Source organism: Amblyomma americanum, chromosome 9 (assembly GCF_052857255.1).
Source record: "Amblyomma americanum isolate KBUSLIRL-KWMA chromosome 9, ASM5285725v1, whole genome shotgun sequence".
NCBI lineage: Eukaryota > Metazoa > Arthropoda > Arachnida > Ixodida > Ixodidae > Amblyomma > Amblyomma americanum.
This window is the reverse complement of record NC_135505.1, coordinates 30,919,766-30,939,272: the sequence shown is the minus strand read 5'-3', so window position 1 is coordinate 30,939,272 and position 19,507 is coordinate 30,919,766. Positions and strand designations below refer to the sequence as shown.

The following is a 19,507-nucleotide window of genomic DNA, read 5'->3' as shown; positions in this document are numbered from 1 at the left end:
AGAACACTTTCTTGCCCGAAAGACGCGGGTTCGATCCCGGCCGCGGCGGTCGAATTTCGATGGAGGCGAAATTCTAGAGGCCCGTGTGCTGTGCGATGTCAGTGCACGTAAAAGAAACCCAGGTGGTCGAAATTTCCGGAGCCCTTCACTACGGCGTCCCTCATAGCCTGAGTCGCTTTGGGACGTTAAACCCTCCATAAACCTAGCACACTTTCTTCTGCACAATACTGCCGCCGCCGGCGCTCGTCCCATACCTGAGCGCTTGTAGGCGTAGCTACGCGTGCTCTCCGGCCGTGCGGTTTCGGTTTCGATCGTGTTCAGGCCCCGAAAATGTTGCACTTCGGCGCTGAGGAGAATCGTATTTTCGAAAATCTACAAACTGACATGGGTATCTATAACGATGAGCTACAAAACACTGAGTAAATGTGCAAATGTGTAATTTAAGAACACTGATTAAATGTTAGTAAATGTGTAAATGTGTAATATGTATACTACTTGTAATATTCTAAACGTTATCGCTTAAATTTTATGTCATAATATTGGTAGTTAAAACATGTTACCTGCTTCATGATGCCCACCTTTGGTAGCAGTATTTCACCGAAGAAAACGTTCTTTGCTCTCGGAAAACCATTCATGAGGTTGCAACGTCCGGACATCCTTGAACGTCGCACCTAAATGAATGTGCATCACCTTAAAGGGTGCCGGGCACTGTGTCCATCAGGTAGAGCACCCACCAAACTTCATTTAAAGGTAACTCTTTGCCAGCAGCCTTTAAGCCGCTGGGGTGAGTGCCAAGTGATGTGCTATGCGCTGGTTACCAAGTCTTGCCAACAGCGCGATGTCAAATTTTCAAAAGCTGAATGCTACAACTGCCATGAAGAAAATGTGACAAAAGTCATTTTTGGACCAACGTATTTCACAATAACTCCTTTCTTGTCTTTCCAGATGCCGGCGTACTTTTTTATGCTCGCTTTTCCTTAACGCAGGCCGCAGTCAAAATTTTCGTTCGCCTCCTTCATTGTTTTGTGCCGAATTATCACACTGTACTTTTGTTTCCTTGCTCCTCTCTGATGTATTGACCACCTAGGGGCCTTTAGCTTATTTCAAGTGATGATAATGTCTTATATGTGCTCATCCCCGTTTGGTTCAGCAGTGGCTCGATGGACAGGCATTTTGATCACAAGTGGTCGCACGCTTTCACAGCGATGACTGTTCGTGGATTGCATTGCGGAATTTTTCCCGACGCTGAAGCCAATCACGTGACTATTTAGTCTCTACTTGTATGTAGATGAACACAGAATCAAAAAGTGAGCGCTTCATGCGATTTTTCCCCGGTGATGGTTCTAACCGGAAACACTTGCGAATTAGGTGCAGGAGGAACTTACGTATCGTTATCATAGCGAAACCACAGAAAAGCCTTCTCGTCATTCACAACGGCCCATTACCATATTCACTTGTTTCCTGCGAGGATTTGCAATGTGTCGTCAAGCAACCCGTGAACCCAGCAGTAGACTCTAAGGGTGCAAAAAATTGGAAAGGGACGTTAGATATAAAAGCTTATATCGCTGGGTCGTCAGCACCGCAAACGAAGTCAAAGAGACGGGATGGATTTCTAATGGCCGATGCTCAACGCACTGGCAGCATCAGCTGCGCGGATGACATTGGTGTCCTGGCTTTTTTTTAGCCCTGTAATAATTGAAGTGGTACGCAACGCGTTTTCCCTTGTCTTGAAAATTCTGGTGTTGAGTTCGACGTGGCAGGTTCGAATCCCTGCTCCGGCTGCCGCATTTCGATGGAAGCCAACCGCAAAAACCCGCTTTGCTATTCAGTGGTCTTGCGCGTTGAAGAGCACCGGATGCTCTAAATTGTTCCGGAGTTGCACTTCGACGTCCCTCATAACCAAATGTACAGTGTCATCCTAATCATCTGAGTTTTATTAAGGCACTCATTACTCTGAAATTATTTCTATGGGGGCGTAAAGAGGAAGTGAAATGAAACTTCTTTTAGCGGCGAATAGCTGGAGGCAAAAGATTGCACTCATCCTTCGTGACAGCGCACTTGAAGGCCTTTTGAAAGCCGTCGAAACCCTTCATGACGTCATTAAGTCTGAAAAGGAAACAACACAGAACGTTGAATAAATGTGCTGCAACGGAAGGGAACTACTTATACTATCGACGGATAACAGACTAATTTATTTAGCTATGGTTCGATAACACGAAATAAATTTATATAACTCGCTCATTTATATTGGGCATCCGACATAATTTGTATTTAAGCAATGTTCATTTGGTTTTGTTGGCTAAATACCACGGCACTGTTCAATACCAGTAAATAGGAGCAGTGGGTGCTGTTCTAAGCCGTATACTTTCATACTGAGATGCCAATAAACCAGGCAAAATATTTGGTTAAGCTATACCGAGAAAACTAACCGTTTCTTGTAACTGTCACCGTCTTGATTAGCCGCAGAATCATCCGACCTACTTCTGGCGAGGCTTTTTCCAATGTTGAATGGGCAAAAGAGCTGTAAGAAAAAGGTATTATTTATTAAAGTACATGCTCCCATCTTCCAGTAAGCTTATTAAGAAATAAACAAGATCGATTATACTCACATGGCCAAAAGATAAAAAGAATATCTTATCTTCAGTATCAAAATCCGTTCCCGGAAGCAGATGTGGCCGTGTGTAATTATCAATGCTTTTCTTCAAAGCCTGCAGAGGCATATGCCCTCTTTTTTATATGACAGCGAATGAATCAGTTTTATAAGCATGGTATCAGATATTCAACTTACTAACACCCCTCCAATACAAAGGTTGTTTTCCCACTTTATGTTTATTAAATTTCGGCCAGCGCCAAAATGCTTAACATTCATTTGAGTAAATTAGTGCAGAGTGCTGTCCAAACATGCAACTGAGTGCTGTCAACATAAGAGGTGAAAGTTCGGTGCTGTTTACAAGGCAGTGCAGAGGCAGTTTAATATGACCGAAGTAATTATGAAAACTTCGGTAACAAGGCTTCTTCTGAGAGCTTAGTGCAATTATGCCTACGTGGTGTGTGGAGATAACCTGCAAAGCTTAGTTTGGTGAGGCGATGACATGTCATAATGATAATACATTATGCTGCCGTGTTAGAACGAATGGTCTATGCGCAGTCAATAAAGTCAGATTTTTGTTAAAAGTATACAAACCCTTGGCTCTTATTCTGGGTCATGCAGTTTGCCTCGGTTTTCATCGACAGTACTTCAAACTTACGGGAAGTGAGGTACACTTCTCCTCATACATCCGGTGTTTATGATTTATGACTTTCAGTGGAGCCAAGGGGCCCCACTACATATCTCAGAATTGAAATACTCGGACTGCATATCTTTAACAAAGAGCGCACCTCATCGGTCTCTTATTGTCTCCGACGCTGACATGCCTTGTCACCATTCGTAAACGTGCCTGCATACTCAGTCTATTACGATTAGGAAGCAACGAGCCGCACATACCATAAAGGACGCCCGCAGCCCAATATATTCGTCAAGGCGAGCTTCGCTCCCATTCTTTAAGTGCTGAAAAAAAAGATAAAAGGAACAGGGCAAACTTAAATTACATCAGCGTTTCATCGAGGTATATGGATGTCGTGCACGTAGAACCACTTAAATGATATTTGCCGGGCACGAAATATAGATCACAGGCGCCTTAAAGAAAATAAGCCTAACCTTGAGATGTGTTCTTAAAATTGAGCATCTTGCACGGCTTCTGTCCATAAAGGTCACATATTTATGAGATTGAGAGCAAAAGGCAATTCTCGTGAGAAACAGGCTAACTCAACTTAGCTAGAATAACGTCCACGACGGACGAACACCGGACGAAGCCCAATTTATCCGTTTATTGAAGTACAAGCAGCCTATGGAGGAAGGTACTGTACTTATGAGCGGCAGTAAACGGCAATGAGGTGCAAAAAACCAATTCTCTGCATTTGGGTTCCATACCCGTCGAAGATACCCTTGGCTTTTTTCAGAACTTGCCGTATTACTTTTCATTACATTTAAACAGTCACCTTTTGCTTTCATCGCGGTTCGATTCTGAGCCAGCCAAATGAACGAATTCGTTTCTTCCTGATCTTACCCCTTTAATGGCCATTTACCTTTTCAGTAAAGCTGAAATTTGGGCGAGTTGGTATCCATTCACTTAAGACAACGGCGCAGCAGTGACAACACATAGAAAGCGCTTTAAGTGATTCTAGTAAACTGGGTTCTAATATGTGCACCGCTTGTCTCGTCTATGTCCCGCCGCTGTTGCGCTATTCCCTTACAATGGATCCTTTACCCCTTGTTGACGTCTATGTCGAAGATAAGTACCGTGTCGGCCTATATAAACTGCTTGAATTCCAATTCACAAATCAGTTGTTAGTAGCAATTATTTCTTGGTGCCTCCCTTGTGAGCGCTGTCGTATCTTGAGGTAACATGTTTCCCAAGATAATACATCGCCAACTGTCCCGGCAACAAGTTTTACTTGAAATTTACTTTCATTTGAGGAATCCTTTGAAAACCAATTCTATCTGTAACCTTTCTGTTCATTTTTCTTTAAAATCAATCCCGCTAACCATGGTGTAAAATTTCAAGCAGGACCCTTTCCTTTGTTTATACAGGGTGTTCTACCATAGATTTTCACAATTTCTTAATAATAAGCTTTTTGAGTTAAAAGAGCTCTTTTTACGGCATGGCGTTGTAAGCGGTGTAGTAGATCAGTATACAGCCAAGACGTGCAAACTAGCTGGCTGGTTCACTAATAGTGAATAGCTAAGTTTTAACTATTACAGCTAGGCTCCCTAATTACTGACAGGCGTGTAGTTCACCGTAATATCCATGTCAGTTTTTCGACTTTCGATAGCACGCTTACGCTCGGCGCTGTGGCCCAACAAATTTTGGCAATTTCCACGAGTTACGTTTACTGGAAAGGTCCCGTTGCCTGCAAGCTTCTCGAGAGCACATGTATTTTGGCGCGGTGTAGGCAAAATTTGTTGGGCCAGAGCGCCTGGGGTGACTGCGTTTTCGAAATCCTAAGAATGATATGGCTACTAATTACCGCGACCTACACGCCTCTTCACGAAGATTAACACTAACAGTCAAAAATTGACTATTCAGTATTAGTTAGCGAGGCTGATGATAGCACGTCTTAGCTGTATTGTGATGTACTACACAGGTGACAATGCAGTGTCGAAAAAAGCGCTCTTGTAACTCAAATAGCGCATTTTTAAAAATTGTTTAAAGTCTTCCATGAAACACCCTGTATAAACGCAGCTTGTTCAAGAAACCCTCTCATCGAACGGTTTTTTCTGCGTGGGTTTGTTCGGGAACCCTTTGTTAGCGCAAGGGGTTGTAAGACGTCTGGTGGAAAGCAGACGGCGTTATCTGCTATCCAGCTCACTGCTTTTCAAGAAAATGCTTTGTACAGAAAATAGCGACTGCCTGCAGAGTTCATTGAAAACTCTTACTTTCTTTTCCCTGCATTCTTCGTTCTTCAAGCAGTCGGATGCTTCACAGAAGTTTCGTTTAGTCTCCTGATCCCAGAACTCTTCAGTGACAAGCTTGCTGCCCGTACGCTTTCCGTTGTCGGCGACTAGGAAGGCTGGAAACCACAGCAAGGGAACGGCTCAGCCCCAAACGCAAGTTCAGTACACTTCTAGCCGTTGAGAATATAATGAATTCTCCGTTTTTTACAGATCGTCTTCCACGTGTTCTAAGTGTTTGGTTTTGCGAGTGGAAGGGTTCACTCTAAACCAAAGAGGCCGTCCTACTGCGTTTGTTGTCGTGCATAGTGCGTTGCGTTTCCAATAAAAAAATTCTCTTCTGGCTTTCCTGACCGACCATTTGCCGTTACCGACAGAGCATTAAACCAGTCAGATTTGAGCAGTGAAGCACAATGGCAGTAATAAACCCTTTCAATTTCGTGCCTTTTCTCCACGTCATCATTCCCCAATGGGTGGCCCGAGTTCCGCATTACGCTGGCTGTCCAGGCTGAAACTCTTCAGGGTGTTAAAAGACGACGAAGTGTACCAGCCTGGTCAATAGCCACCCGATTCTTGGCCGATCCCCCAGTGTGGGTATGTGCCATCTTTTGATAGGCTAACCACAACAAAAAACCAGCTGAGTGGCATGAGAGTTGCGTGGCCTAGTCTGCAGTATTTTTTTGACTTCCGAAGTTGACTATTTGTCACTTGTAATTAAATAAATTCTTAAATATTGGCGGCAGGGATAAAAAGCAAATAAAAAATATAGATCACTGAAAAAAGGTGGCTAAAATGTTTGCAGCAAGGCGCCGTTTACGCAACATTATTTACAGGCCTTGAATGAAAGAAGTGCAGTAAAAAAAAGCTTACACCTAGAGCAGCTGCGGCATATATCTCCTTCGTGGACACGCAAAGCTCCGTAGAGGACAGGTCACCAAAACAGGCAGCCACCTCGTCCAAGACCTCCACACTACCGCAGAGTCCACCTTTCCACACAATGGCGCGATAAACTCACGACAACTCCGGCACTCAGAAATATGCACGTTGTCTGCCACACGGGCCGCCACTCGGCCATAGCCATCGAACAGGCCTGCAACCAGGCCTACAACCAGGCCTACAACAAGGCCTGTGAGCGCGTTAACAGTCTTTGTTGACGTGGTCGGGCAGGGCTGGAGCCCGACAAAAACAGCTGCAGCTGTTAAAGGCCATATAGAGTGTTTTTTTATCATTTTCAGTTCATAATCGCATCACATTCTTCAGAATCTCCTCGCTCAGTACAAACAAAACGTTTTCAAAATGCCAAGAAGAAGTACTTAAAGACAAAAACAAAAATCAGGAAACTGATACCAAAACTGGGTTTCGCCCAAACGATTACATCTCGACCGACGGCCCATGACGTCACAGGTACTGTCACAAAACCTGTTATGTGTGCATCAACCGACCATACTCGCGACTTTAAGTGGAAACTTGGGTCATGATTTGTCTGAAATGATGAAAAGCCAGCTGGAAGTTTTCTTCTTCAGCAAACGCAGAGCGAATATGGACGGTCGCGCGTCGAGTGACATCACACAATCAAGGATGCACGTAGGAATCTGCCCGATTGAAAAAAAACAATGAGAAATTTTAATATTCGTTGGTGCCGCACGAAAAGACCGCCCCGCTGTGAAATTTTTCCACAAAAGACAAGAAAACTGCCGAGAATGTACCATGAAAGTTGAGAGGACTCGGCGAGCCCTGAGGTTCCCTTTTCGTTTGCTTTCCCACGATGCACCGTGCAGCAGCAGTCTCGCCTCTAGGAGGGGCGCATTCGTGTTGGTACTCGTAGCTCTATGGCGCATTTCCTGATTAGTTACCTTAAATGACAGGAGAGGGCGCCAGCTTTGCAGCGCGAGAGTTAGCTTCCGCGCGCGCCGGAGAGAGAGCTCTTCGGCTGGGATCGTCGGCGCGAGCGGACGTGTTGCTCGTGGCTCCGCTCTTCGCCAGCGGGGCGAGGAGGCCGTCCGGCCTCGCAGTATCCCCTGCACTAGCGTGACCACACATTCGCTCGTAACCTTGATGGTGGGTCGGACGACCTCGATTCCTTTGCGTGTTTTGTTGCTAGCTGGCGTTATTGTTTCTGTAGCAGTAAATGCCTTGTTTGTGTCAGCGAGTGTGTCGTTCCTTTGTACGCGCAGAGCAAGGCCCGCCATGGTCAGCGTGCGCTCGGTAGCGTACGCGATCACGGGGTGGAGTACGGGTGGCTTTGTACTGTGTCAGCTGCGGTAAGCGGGGAAAACTATCTCCCCAATTACAACACTACAAAGTATCAGTAAAATCAGAGGAGGCAGAAAAAACGCACCCAATTGGCTTTTAAACAACATGCTTGCGGCGGGCGGTCCCACTACCCGCTGCAACTCCCATACGGTAACTGAAGAAATCGCTAATGTTATGGCAGCTATTCAAGCCGCTTCCCAGTGCATTCTTATGGACTCACAGACAGCCTACATAAGTCACACCACAGGGGGATTCCCCCGATTGCGGCGCACATCTTCCGAAACGGACACCTATGCCTACAAACAAGCGCCTAGTGTTGGTACGTGGCCATGAGGGGATGGTGGGGAAGAAGTTTACAAACACTTTTGTACGAGCTTTTTTCTCCCGGAACTCAACACACCCACTCAAACATCTAACTACAGGATATAACACGCCACTGTAAAATAGCATGCCGGAAGTATCGTCTCCGCCTAAGGGTCGATCCAAGAGACAGGAAATGCATGTCTGACGCCTACTAACATAGACATTTTCATATTCATCCAAACTAAGTGCCATTGACCAGGACTCCTTTGATAGCTATTGCTGCTTCTAAGGCGAGATCTCCAATCTATACCATATGGTCTGGGCTTGTCAGGCCAATCCAATATTAATACGCATTTACCAACCAAGCCGAAGTGTGGCAGGTAGCTCTGAAAAGGTCATAGCTCAATGACCAAGTGCGGCTCCTTAACCGAGGAAGGAAGGCAGCATCAGCCAACAGACTCCCATCGACGTTGTCAGGATCCCCCACCCTCACCACGTCAATATGTAGCTCTTAAATGTGTCAACAAACATTTTCACCACCACCACTTTTTGCATCAAAGTTGTTGCTCTTTCACCCAGTCACCTTATTCAACATGTCATTTGGCTCGATGTGCAGGATATGAACACGAGGTGTTGTCAGAAACGTGGCAACATTTATGTATTTATGCTTAGTTCCGCATGTTTAGGCATCCGTGTTTTTTTTAAATATTATGTGCCGTGAACTGCAACGTAGTTCTGTTCGCCGCCTACGTGTACGAAGACAACGGGATTATCCTTACAAGATTGCTCTGGTCAACCACCGGAGACAGAGGACGGTGTGGGCAAAGGTTTTCTGTTCGTATCTTTTTTTTTGCTCCGGCCTTGAAGGTGACCTCTACCAGTACGAAAGTGAGCGCGTACGTGTCTTTTTTATGTTTATAAGTTTGTGAGGTATTTGTTTTGGTGCCGAGGTTGACCTCAACCTCGACTCTCAACCAAAGCGGCTTTCAGCCCTCTGTGACAGGAAGGCCAAGCAGTGTCAAAGTGATGTGTGAACGCACGCGAGGTTTGAGAAGTTCCTGAAGAAAAGGCAGTGTCCACGAGGGTCTTCGGCATACGCCACAAAGCCTGTTCGTTACCTCTGCAGTCCGCTCCTTTGGGTGTAGACCCCGCCGAGCACTCTTGGGACTCCAAGACACCGCATCTCCCTCGACAACCTGCTAGCCGTACCGGAAGGAACTTCGCCTTCGAGAACCGCTTCGTGTTATGGTGTATGGACTGTCGCTGCGCCCTCAGTCGTATTCTTGTTTTCCACCTCCTCTGCAATTTAAACTTTTCGCCTCATTTTATTATTCCTCTCTCATCCTTAATAACAATCTCTTGTATGCGTGTAACCAGCACGTACGTACTTCAGCCACCGCGTGTAAATAAATGGTTATATCATGCTCTGTTATAAGTTATCACTTTTTATTCCTTGCTCAATGTAACGCCGCGTCGGATTTTCCTGCCTTTTACCTAAAAATATGTTACTGTTACCTGAATTCGTTGCGCCGTATCATTGACAACGCTGCAAATAAACCGGCTAGCGCTGGGCGTAAACTCCACTTTCTTTTGCCTTGATTCGGGAAGGTGCTCGCATTTCTCCCGAGTCGTGACAAGACAAATCTTAGAGTCCGCGACAAGACCGGAGGTTAGAACATGAGTACGAAGTGTTGCTGCTGCTCCCAACTTATAGCAACATTCTGCTGCTGCAATGGCAAATATCATTTGACGTCACCGCCAAGAAAGAGGGCGCTACCTACGTAGTCGCGACGTCCGCCGGGCAAAGATTTTCCTTTCGAACATGTTAAAAAATATGAAGAGTGGAAACCCGCCCGTCAAAAGACAGTGTCTGGAAATCGGCGGCATGATTGAAACCGTTGAGTACAGGGGGCTGTCGGACCCCGAGTTCGAGAAAACGGAACGGCTGCAAGCAGGAGTGTATGGCTTGTGTTATGCGCGACCGGAAAATGGCTTCCACAAAAGTCAACTTTGCACACAAACGGATGACATGGCGAGACTCACGAGCGTAGGAGGGCGCAGCCGGAGACGGCTTGCCACGGGTGGACACCGTTGAAATAGGAGGAGGGTTACCTAGGAAAGAGTAGGGTACAGTGAAAGAGAACTTCGGCTCTACCGGAGGGTGGTTGACATGGCGATGATTGAGAGTGTGGTTACTGGAACAGCGCCTGGAACGGTGGACTGGAGAGAGCAGTAGTCGAAAGCCTGTACTTGTGGAAAACTTAAAAAAGCGCTTATAACTTTACATATGCCAATGTCGCACTTGAATTTTTCACTTCCATATATCATGAAATTCAAACACCGCAACAGCCATCGCTGTGTCCAATGTAACCAAGATCAGCCGTTCTTTGAGCTTTTATTTGACGAAATTAGTTCACTTATGTTTTTTTTTCATTCTGGTTGCGCCATCGAATTATATATTTTCCGCTGAGATTAAAATGTCGATCGGGCATGCATGCTGGACGCATCGTGAAAACTCCCAGAGGAAACTTAACTGCGCCACAGTGGACAACTACATTGGGGTCGACGACCTAGGGGAACACAAATGAAAAATTCATTTGCACTTAAGTCTGCTTGTGAGGGGAAATGCGAAAGCCTCTCTCTGTGCTTTCTTTCTCCCTCCATGTTTACTTTTAATGGTCATTGTGCTCCAACAGACACCGCATGGATTGCACCTGCACCTTATTGCTGTTATGCTGACCTGGCTTCATATGACCCGTCCTGGCAACCCTCTTGGACCGTGGCTCCTTCGCAGAAGTTCAGCTCATCGCCTACGACATCACCATTTCCTCTGGATATAAAAGAACGCCAGCGGCCCGCGCCTTCCAGTGGGCGTGTGAACAGCATCGTGGCACGGTTGCTTGACAGCATGCGTTTGTTCATGCAGATAGCGGGATATCTTCAGATCTACGTGGCATCGACCGCTCCAACAGACACCGCATGGATTGCACCTGCACCTTATTGCTGTTATGCTGACCTGGCTTCATATGACCCGTCCTGGCAACCCTCTTGGACCGTGGCTCCTTCGCAGAAGTTCAGCTCATCGCCTACGACATCACCATTTCCTCTGGATATAAAAGAACGCCAGCGGCCCGCGCCTTCCAGTGGGCGTGTGAACAGCATCGTGGCACGGTTGCTTGACAGCATGCGTTTGTTCATGCAGGTTAGTAATGACGTTCCTATGTTTGCAAAGAAATCTAGCAATGTTTGTCTTGTGCTGTTCCCACGCCCACAAGTGCTATTATGTTTGCTTGTGCAGTCATTTGATGTGTGTGCTCAGCTGGTTCTGCAGTCGGGTGATGTCGAACTTAACCCTGGCCCTGGTACGCGTTCTAAGAACAGTGAAACGGATGACTCTGTACAGGAAAAGCTTAATGACGTGTTAACTTTATTACAGAACGTTAACTCACGCACTGCTAGAATGGAAACCGAACAGTTACGCTTAATTGCTTCCATATCTGAAATAAAGGAAAATCAGGAATCTATGAAAAAGAATATCTCCGATATCGATGCGAGGCTGTCGGCAGTTGAACTTCAAGCTTCTGCTTCTGACGAAGCTCTACAAGAGCTGCTGACCCTGCGCGAACTCGCTGATAACCTGATTAGCGAGAATGCCAAATTGCGGCTTAGTCAGTCACAGCTTGAAGACAGGCAGCGAAGAGACAATCTATTGTTTTTTGGCTTACGTGACAGTCCAACGGAAACATGGGAAGGAACGGAAGACAAGCTTTTGAGCGTTATCTCTAACTGCTTCCGTCCGGCGCTTATGAAGGATGCGTTTGAACGTACCCATAGGATTGGTACATTTACGGATGATAAATGTCGCCCGGTCATCGTGAAGTTCTCCTCCTTTAAAACAAAGCAACAAATTCTATCCCAGCCAGCGAAACTTAAAGATGAAGGTATCACCGTAAGTGAAGATTACTCGTTGGAAACGCGTCAGGCCAGGAAAAAGCTGCTTCAATTCGCTAAGGGCCAGGACTCATTTTACAAGCTTAGGCACAACAAACTGTACATTAAGAACAAATGCTACAGTTATAACCCTGCTCGCGACTGCGTTTTCATGGAGGCTAATCTTCGGGCATCAGCAACTTCTCTTGATAGTAACTTAAGTCACGGTATCGCTGGTTCATCACATGCTGAGCCGACTGATCGATTGTCTCCTTCGCCAGTCCACAATCAGCAGTCAAATGACGGTACCTCTGGCTCGACCTACGCGCCGTAGGGCTGCGCGAGGGGCAGTGGGCCAGTGTCCGATACTGGCAACTCGCTTTCTTTTCTTTTTTCCAACATACGAAGCTTACTACCCAAGCGCGATGAACTTAATCCTATCATTGATTCGTGTGATGCTGATGTCGTCTTACTAACCGAAACATGGCTTTCTTCCAAGATAGCGGACATTGAACTGTTTGACTGCAAAAAACGCTATAACGTGTTTAGATCTGACAGAAGTGAGAGATCTGGAGGAGGTGTTTTAATAGCTGTCGCGGATAATTTTGTAGCTTCGCCTATTAATATTCCAACTAGCCTGGAACTGGTTTGGGTGGAACTTAGTGTACGTTTTAAGAGAATGATTTTGGGTATATGTTACCGTCCCCCGTCCTCGAGCCATACATTCGTTGATGAATTGCATGATTCCCTTAACATGATCACTGTACGATTTCCGAGTACACCTATTGTCTTAGCTGGTGACTTTAACTACCCTAGTATCGTGTGGACTAGTACATCACCTTATCTCAGCTCTTTTTCTACTGAGTGTAAAAAGTTTTTGTCAACTTGTATGGATTTCAATCTTTCGCAGTTAGTCTCGAAACCTACTCGAACTACTTTATCCTCATCGAATGTTTTAGATCTTGTTCTAACTAACGTGCCTGATCATATCCCTTCGATTTTTTACCTACCTGGTCTCAGTGATCATTCTTTGCTGCATTTTGATGTACAAATTCCTGTATCTATCCGAGTTAGTCAGACTAAACACATTAGAGATTATAAACGGGCTGACTTTAATGCTATTAACTGCGAACTAGCTGGTTTTTTGGATGATTACTTACCAGGCTTTTCACAGCGTTCTCTTTACGCTAACTGGGATTTGTTCAAGGATATCGTTGAACATCTCATTAACACTTTTGTACCATTAAGATCTTTGAAGTGCGATCGTGAATCACCTTGGTTTAATAATGTTTTAAAAAGACTCTCCAATAAAAAGAAGCGCTTGTTCCGCTCTGCGAAGTTGTTGAATTCTAAACAACGATGGGAGGCCTACTTTTCCGCAGCTGCAGAGTACAAAGGTGCGCTAAAAAACGCAAAGGACACATTTTTTAACCACACACTGCCTGCTATGCTGGTCAATAATCCAAAACAATTTTGGAATGTAGTTAACAAGAAGGACCCTTCCACAATACTACTTACTTCTTCTGATGGTGTTGCCTTTCCTCCATACGAATGTGCTTCTGTTCTAAACAATATATTTGCTGCGGCATTTTCTACCAACGTTTCTCTTGTTCATCGCGTGTGCCCTGTTTTTGATGCTCTTCCTATGGATCCAGTTATATTCGACACGTCAGGCATCCAGTGCATCATAGAAAATCTTAAGGTTTCCTCTTCCTGCGGTGTTGACAACATTAATTCGAAGTTTTTAATTAATACAAAGTACTATTGTTCCATAATTCTTACTAAATTATTTGAGCAGTCTCTTGCAACAGGTTGTATTCCCAATGATAGGAAAATTGGGAAGGTGATTCCACTGCATAAGTCCGGAAGTAAACATTCTCCTGATAACTTTAGACCTATATCACTCACTAGTATTCCGTGCAAGATCATGGAACACGTCATATATTCTCATCTCATCTCTTTTTTAGAATCTAACTCCTTTTTCAGCATTGCCCAGCATGGTTTTCGTAAGTCTTTTTCATGCGAAACTCAGCTAATATGTTTCACACATGACCTTCATTGCATCCTTGACCACGGGTCTCAGGCAGATTGCATATTTTTGGACTTCTCGAAAGCGTTTGACACTGTTTCACATGAGCTTCTCTTTCTTAAATTAAGCAATCTTAACATAGACCCTAATGTCCTTGCATGGCTACAATGCTTTCTTTCTAACCGTTCACAATTCGTAACAGCGAACAATATAAACTCTCATTCTTTGCCTGTCCGTTCCGGCGTGCCTCAGGGGTCAGTTCTTGGGCCCCTCCTTTTTCTCATCTATATAAATGACTTACCGGCTAACATTTCTTCTTCAATTAATCTTTTTGCCGATGATTGTGTTATTTACCGCGAAATTAAAGATGGTAATGATGTCTCTTGTCTTCAATCCGATATTAACAAGGTTCTTGACTGGTGTTTTACTTGGAACATGCAACTAAACATTAATAAGTGTAAACATGTACGCATTTCTCGTCTCTCTAATGCCCCTTCTTCTTATCACATTAACAACGTGTCTCTCGAAACCGTGTCATGTTATAAATATCTGGGTGTTTACGTTTCTTGTAACCTGTCTTGGAAAACTCACGTTGAATACATAATAAATAACGCTGATCGCATGCTTGGGTACCTTCGCAGAAATTTCTCACGTTCATCTACTTCAATAAAATTATTACTTTATAAAACATTGGTTCGGTCCAAGTTAGAATATGCTGCATCTGTCTGGAGCCCTGGCATCGATTCACTCGTTTCAGATTTGGAAGCTGTACAGAACCGCGCATGCCGTTTCATTCTTTCTAATTATCACCGAACAAGCAGTGTAACCGCCATGAAATCAAGTTTGTCCCTACCACTTCTTTCCCACCGCAGATCAATAGCCTCATTGTGTCTCTTTCATAAAATTTACCACAACAGCTTTCTCAATCCTAAGTTACTGTCTAGACCATGTTACATATCAGCACGCGTTGATCACCGTCATAAAGTTGGAATCCCATCTTTTCACACCAAATGTTTTCATGACTCATTCATACCCCGAACTTGTGTCAGCTGGAATCACCTTCCCCACGACATCGCAGGTATTTCCGATAACAATGCATTTCGTAAAGTCCTTAATGTTTCTTTCTGAGTATGTGTCGTTTATTACTGTATAAAAATTGCCTTTTTACTTTCTACACACTGTTTTAATATATCCCCACTGCATTCTAATCTTATTGCCTTCCTGTGTTTTCACTTTTTATGTATTCCTGGATTATTTTTGTTTTCCCTCCTTGTTGCTGTTTAGGCTGAATTTTTATGTATTCCCACTCCCCTCTGTAATGCCTTCGGGCCCTGAGGGTACAATAAATAAATAAATAAATAAATATTTTTTCTTGTTTTTATATTTTTATTTTTCTAATGTTTATTTTTGATTGTTTTTATTTTATTTTCAGTTCTTTATTATTAATTCTTTTTATTTTTGTTCGTTTTTATTCTAATTTCTTGTCTTAATTTCTCCCCCATTTCGCCTCATTTACAAGTGGAGCGGACACTTGCACACGTTTCCTGCGGACAGGTCTTACTCACACTGATGAGCCACGAAAGGCTTTCGTCTTAAAAGAAGTCCTCAAAACCCCTGGCGCCCTTTCTCGCGTCTGTCCGAAACTGCGTTAGAAATTTCCCGTGTGTGATACCCGGCATTTCCTCGCCTATTCCTTTTGGACTCACTCGCCCGGCCCAGCTGCACGCTGACAAGGCGCGAGCAAGAGCAGCGCGCACACCGAATATGCTGAGTCGATGGCGCCGAGCCACGGTCGGCTGCCCCAATCGCTCTGCTGACTGCAACGTGCATTTGCGTCACCTCGTCTGGACCTTTCCCGGCACGGCAAGCATCCGCGCTATCTGCGCTCTACACCCAGATATACGAAGACTAGAAGGCCCCCAACGGTGATGCCACGCAAAAGCTCACTGCCCTGCTGTATTTCGTTTCGGAGTCCAGCGTGCACTCTCATCTAAACCTCCCACCTCACCCTTAGGCCTCAGTCCATCCTTGTGACTAAGGAGGAGAATATAACCTCTAAGATAGCACTGTACTGATTTCGGATAGAGAGGTGGGAAGGCAGTTGCACTGGGTGGCAGTGCGTTCTCCATGACGGCACTGGTCGCTGCCCGTGCTCTCTGGACCAGGGCCCGCTAGGCCTCCAGGACCGAGCTGGACAGGGCCGCATCCCAGCCCCCTCCCCCCCCCCCCCTAGTTGGCTTACTTATAACGTACCTATGTGTATTGTACTGGCGGGCTCACACCATGTGGTATAAGTCGGCATACTACCCGCAGAATTTGCACCTGCCCATGAAAGTCGATCCTACGTGTTTTAGAGGAGTACGTGCCACCTTAGACGGTTCCCAATCGGGTCTTTCCTAAGTCGTGCCATACTAAAACACGTGGATCATTGACAAAAACACTGATGGTGTGTGGCTTCTGTTGATTCCGCAGTCTGTGCATCAAGAATGCAAGCGTCTATTTCTGTGCAGTATATAAAATTCCGCCATATTTAAATAAATGGTTTTATGTAGTGAATAAAGCGCAGCGGCAATAAAGAATAAGAAGAATTTTCATTATTTTAGGCGAAAAAAACACTCGGTAGCAAAGTTGCCCGTCACTACTGCATGCGCTAAATCAGAAAGTGTGCGATATTGTTGCACTAAACGCCTCAAGTACCTCTCAGCTGGTGGAATAATTTACATGTGTGACTTGCCTCTACAGTTTCTCTACATTAATTTGCAAGCCAATAAACGTCTTTTAAAAAGTGACCGTCATATATTCAAAACCTGGAGATGTGGAATACAAAAACAAAACATTTCTGATCTTGAAACTCGGTTAAGCCTAGTGTGTACGCGATAGCTGACCCGAAGACTGTGGCTTCGCTCGCGGCTTGCCGCTGTCGTTTCTCCGCTTCTTGACGGCGTCGTTTGGCGAGTCGTTCCTTGTTCCGGTGTATCGGCCGCGCGCTTGGCACTCCAGCCTTCTCTTGGGCTCGTCGTCGAGCCGCCTTATACCCCCGCCACAACTTCGGGATACGCCGACGTGCTTTCCTGCAGTCGCCGTTGATGTTGGTCGTATAGTGTACAAGCGGAATGTCCGCTTTTTCACCTATCGTTCATCTGAAGAACGAGCGCTTAACACCCTCTGTTTATAAAGTGGCCGAGCTATGGCGCATGCACGACGCGCGCAGTGAGGCTGCGGGATCAACGGCGGTGACGGCGCATCTGACGTCACGAGCGGCACTTGTTGCTCGGCGCATGCGCATTAGCGCCTCCGGCTCCGTCTACATAACGTAGTGAAGCTATTGCTCCAGAAATCAACGAAGGTTTACGATGCTTTACGTCAAGCTTTTAAAGAGCGTTAGCTCTCCTTACTTACATTTGCTTCTTTCGCGTCCGTTTCTCCGTCCGCTCTAAGCGGCTAAATCACGTGGTCATTGCCGCAACACGTAACGTCAGCAATATGTGACACCCCACCATGCGACCGCGCGCGCACTCGTCAGGCCGGCCCAGCACACCCTATACTTGCGTTCCGCTATATATGCACAGTCTGAGCGGGTGCCGAGACTAGTGCCACTTGGAACCGCCCTTGCTGGCAAAATCGTGGCCCACCTGTTCCGCATAGAGAGGCCGTAGTGGCAGCAAACGAATCGGCAAGAATGCGCCACACAAAGTTATTAGTCGAGTTCAATCCTGCTATACGTGAGGTACGTGTGATTCCACGTTTTCTATCAAGGAGTGGAATCGCCAATGAACAAAGAATCACAGTACTCTCAACTGACCGGCGATTTCACTGCGAAAGTGGGAAAGAAGCAGGCTGGCGACCAGGCGGTAGGCGACGAAGGGATAGGTTCTAGGAATAGCTGGGGAGAGTTATTAGTGGAATTCACAGATAGAAATAGTTTACTGATCATGATACTTTCTTCCGCAAACGAGAGAACAGTAAGTGGACCTGGAAGAGCCCCAATGGTGAAACTAAATATGAAATCGACTTCATACTATGCGCTCAACCTGGCATCGTTCAGAATGTCGACGTCCTCGGAAAGGTGCGTTGTAGCGACCACACAATGGTAAGGACTCGAATTAGCTTAAACTTGAAGAGTGAACGGAAGAAGCTAGTGAAGCGGAAGTCCATTAACGAGTTAGCGTAAGAGGGAAGATAGAGGAATACAGGATATCGCTATAGAACAGATATTAAGCTTTAAATTAGGAAGACGAACGTAATGTTGAAACAATGACCGATAATCTGGCAGCTATCATTACGGAGTGCGCAGTAGAAGTAGGCGGTAGGGCAGTTCGACAGAACACCGGCAAGCTTTTTCAGGAGACGAAAAATCTGTTTAAACCGCAGTGGCGGCCTAGTCGTTTGAGCATCCGCCTCAAATGTAGGAGGTCGGGGTTCGATCCCCAGTGCCGCCGGCTACCCACTGGTGACACAATGGCTACAAGCTTTCCCCTGCCTGGTGCTCCGCTTCATTAGGGTCAAATGCTTGGTAAACGGGCCTTTGACCTAATCTTGAGTAGAAAAAAAACCTTGTGCCATGGCGCTCATTGGCCACAGATGCTATTGCGCCATAAATATTCATCATCAGCATCATCTAAGATCCTATCAAGAAGCGCCAAAGCATAAAATCGTCTAACGCAACAGACATAATAGAACTGGCAGGGTTATCAAAGTTAACAAATAAGCGCGAGGTAGCCTGTATAAGAAAGTTTCATATGGAGCAACTCGACCAGGCTCTAAAGAACGGAGGTTGACTTAAAGGGTGAAGGCAGTGGTAAAAACCATATCTGTCAAGAAAAAAAAGAGGACAATGTCATTAGCAACATGGATGGCATAGTTAAAGTAGCTGATGAGCTCTAAACCAATCTATACAGTAGCCAAAGTAATCAGAACGTTAATGAGAAAGACAGTAGCGAACAGCAATGCGTCATCCCACCAATAACGAAATACGAATTAAAGAAAGACTTGAGAGCAATGCGAAGCGGAAAAGCAGCTAGTGAGGATCAGGTAACAGCAGAACTGTTGAACGAAGGAACAGAGATTGTGATAGAAAAACTAGCTACCCTGTATACGCAATGCCTAATGACCTCGACCGTACCAGAAGCTTGGAAGAATGCAAAAATTATCTTAATTCATAAAAAAGGAGGCCCCAAGGACTTGAAAATTTAGAGACCGATCGGCTTACTGTCCGTTGCCTACAAGGTATTTACTAGGGTAATCGCAAATAGAGTCAGCAGAGCAACCTTAGACTTGAATAAACCAAATGATAAGGCAGGCTTTCGTAAATGATATTCCACAATATATCATATTCACCCTATCAATCAGGTGATAGAGAAATGCGCAAAATATAGCCATCTCCTATATATAGCCATTATTGATTACGAGAAAGCATTTGACTCAGCGAAAACCTTAGCAATCATGCAGGCATTGCGAAATCAAGAGTGTAGAAGAGCCTTATGTGAAAATACTGGAAGATG

General features: G+C 45.3%; 1 protein-coding gene across 5 annotated transcripts in view; it reads right to left on the bottom strand.

Annotated features, from left to right (window-relative positions):
* Positions 1-1,919: 1,919 nt before the first annotated feature.
* Positions 1,920-19,507, bottom strand: part of LOC144105518 (neprilysin-2-like) — a 69,370-nt gene continuing 51,782 nt past the window's right edge. For 4 of the 5 annotated variants that reach the window (XM_077638638.1, XM_077638640.1, XM_077638642.1 and 1 more), the window contains 5 exons: positions 5,477-5,610; positions 3,485-3,547; positions 2,610-2,708; positions 2,430-2,521; positions 1,920-2,106 (listed from right to left, as the gene is read on the bottom strand). In XM_077638638.1, the coding sequence (XP_077494764.1) occupies positions 2,004-2,106; positions 2,430-2,521; positions 2,610-2,708; positions 3,485-3,547; positions 5,477-5,610 (491 nt within the window). In that variant the 3' untranslated portion in view covers positions 1,920-2,003. The remainder of the gene's footprint in view (positions 2,107-2,429; positions 2,522-2,609; positions 2,709-3,484; positions 3,548-5,476; positions 5,611-19,507) is intronic. The other variant, XM_077638641.1, reaches the window with a different exon arrangement.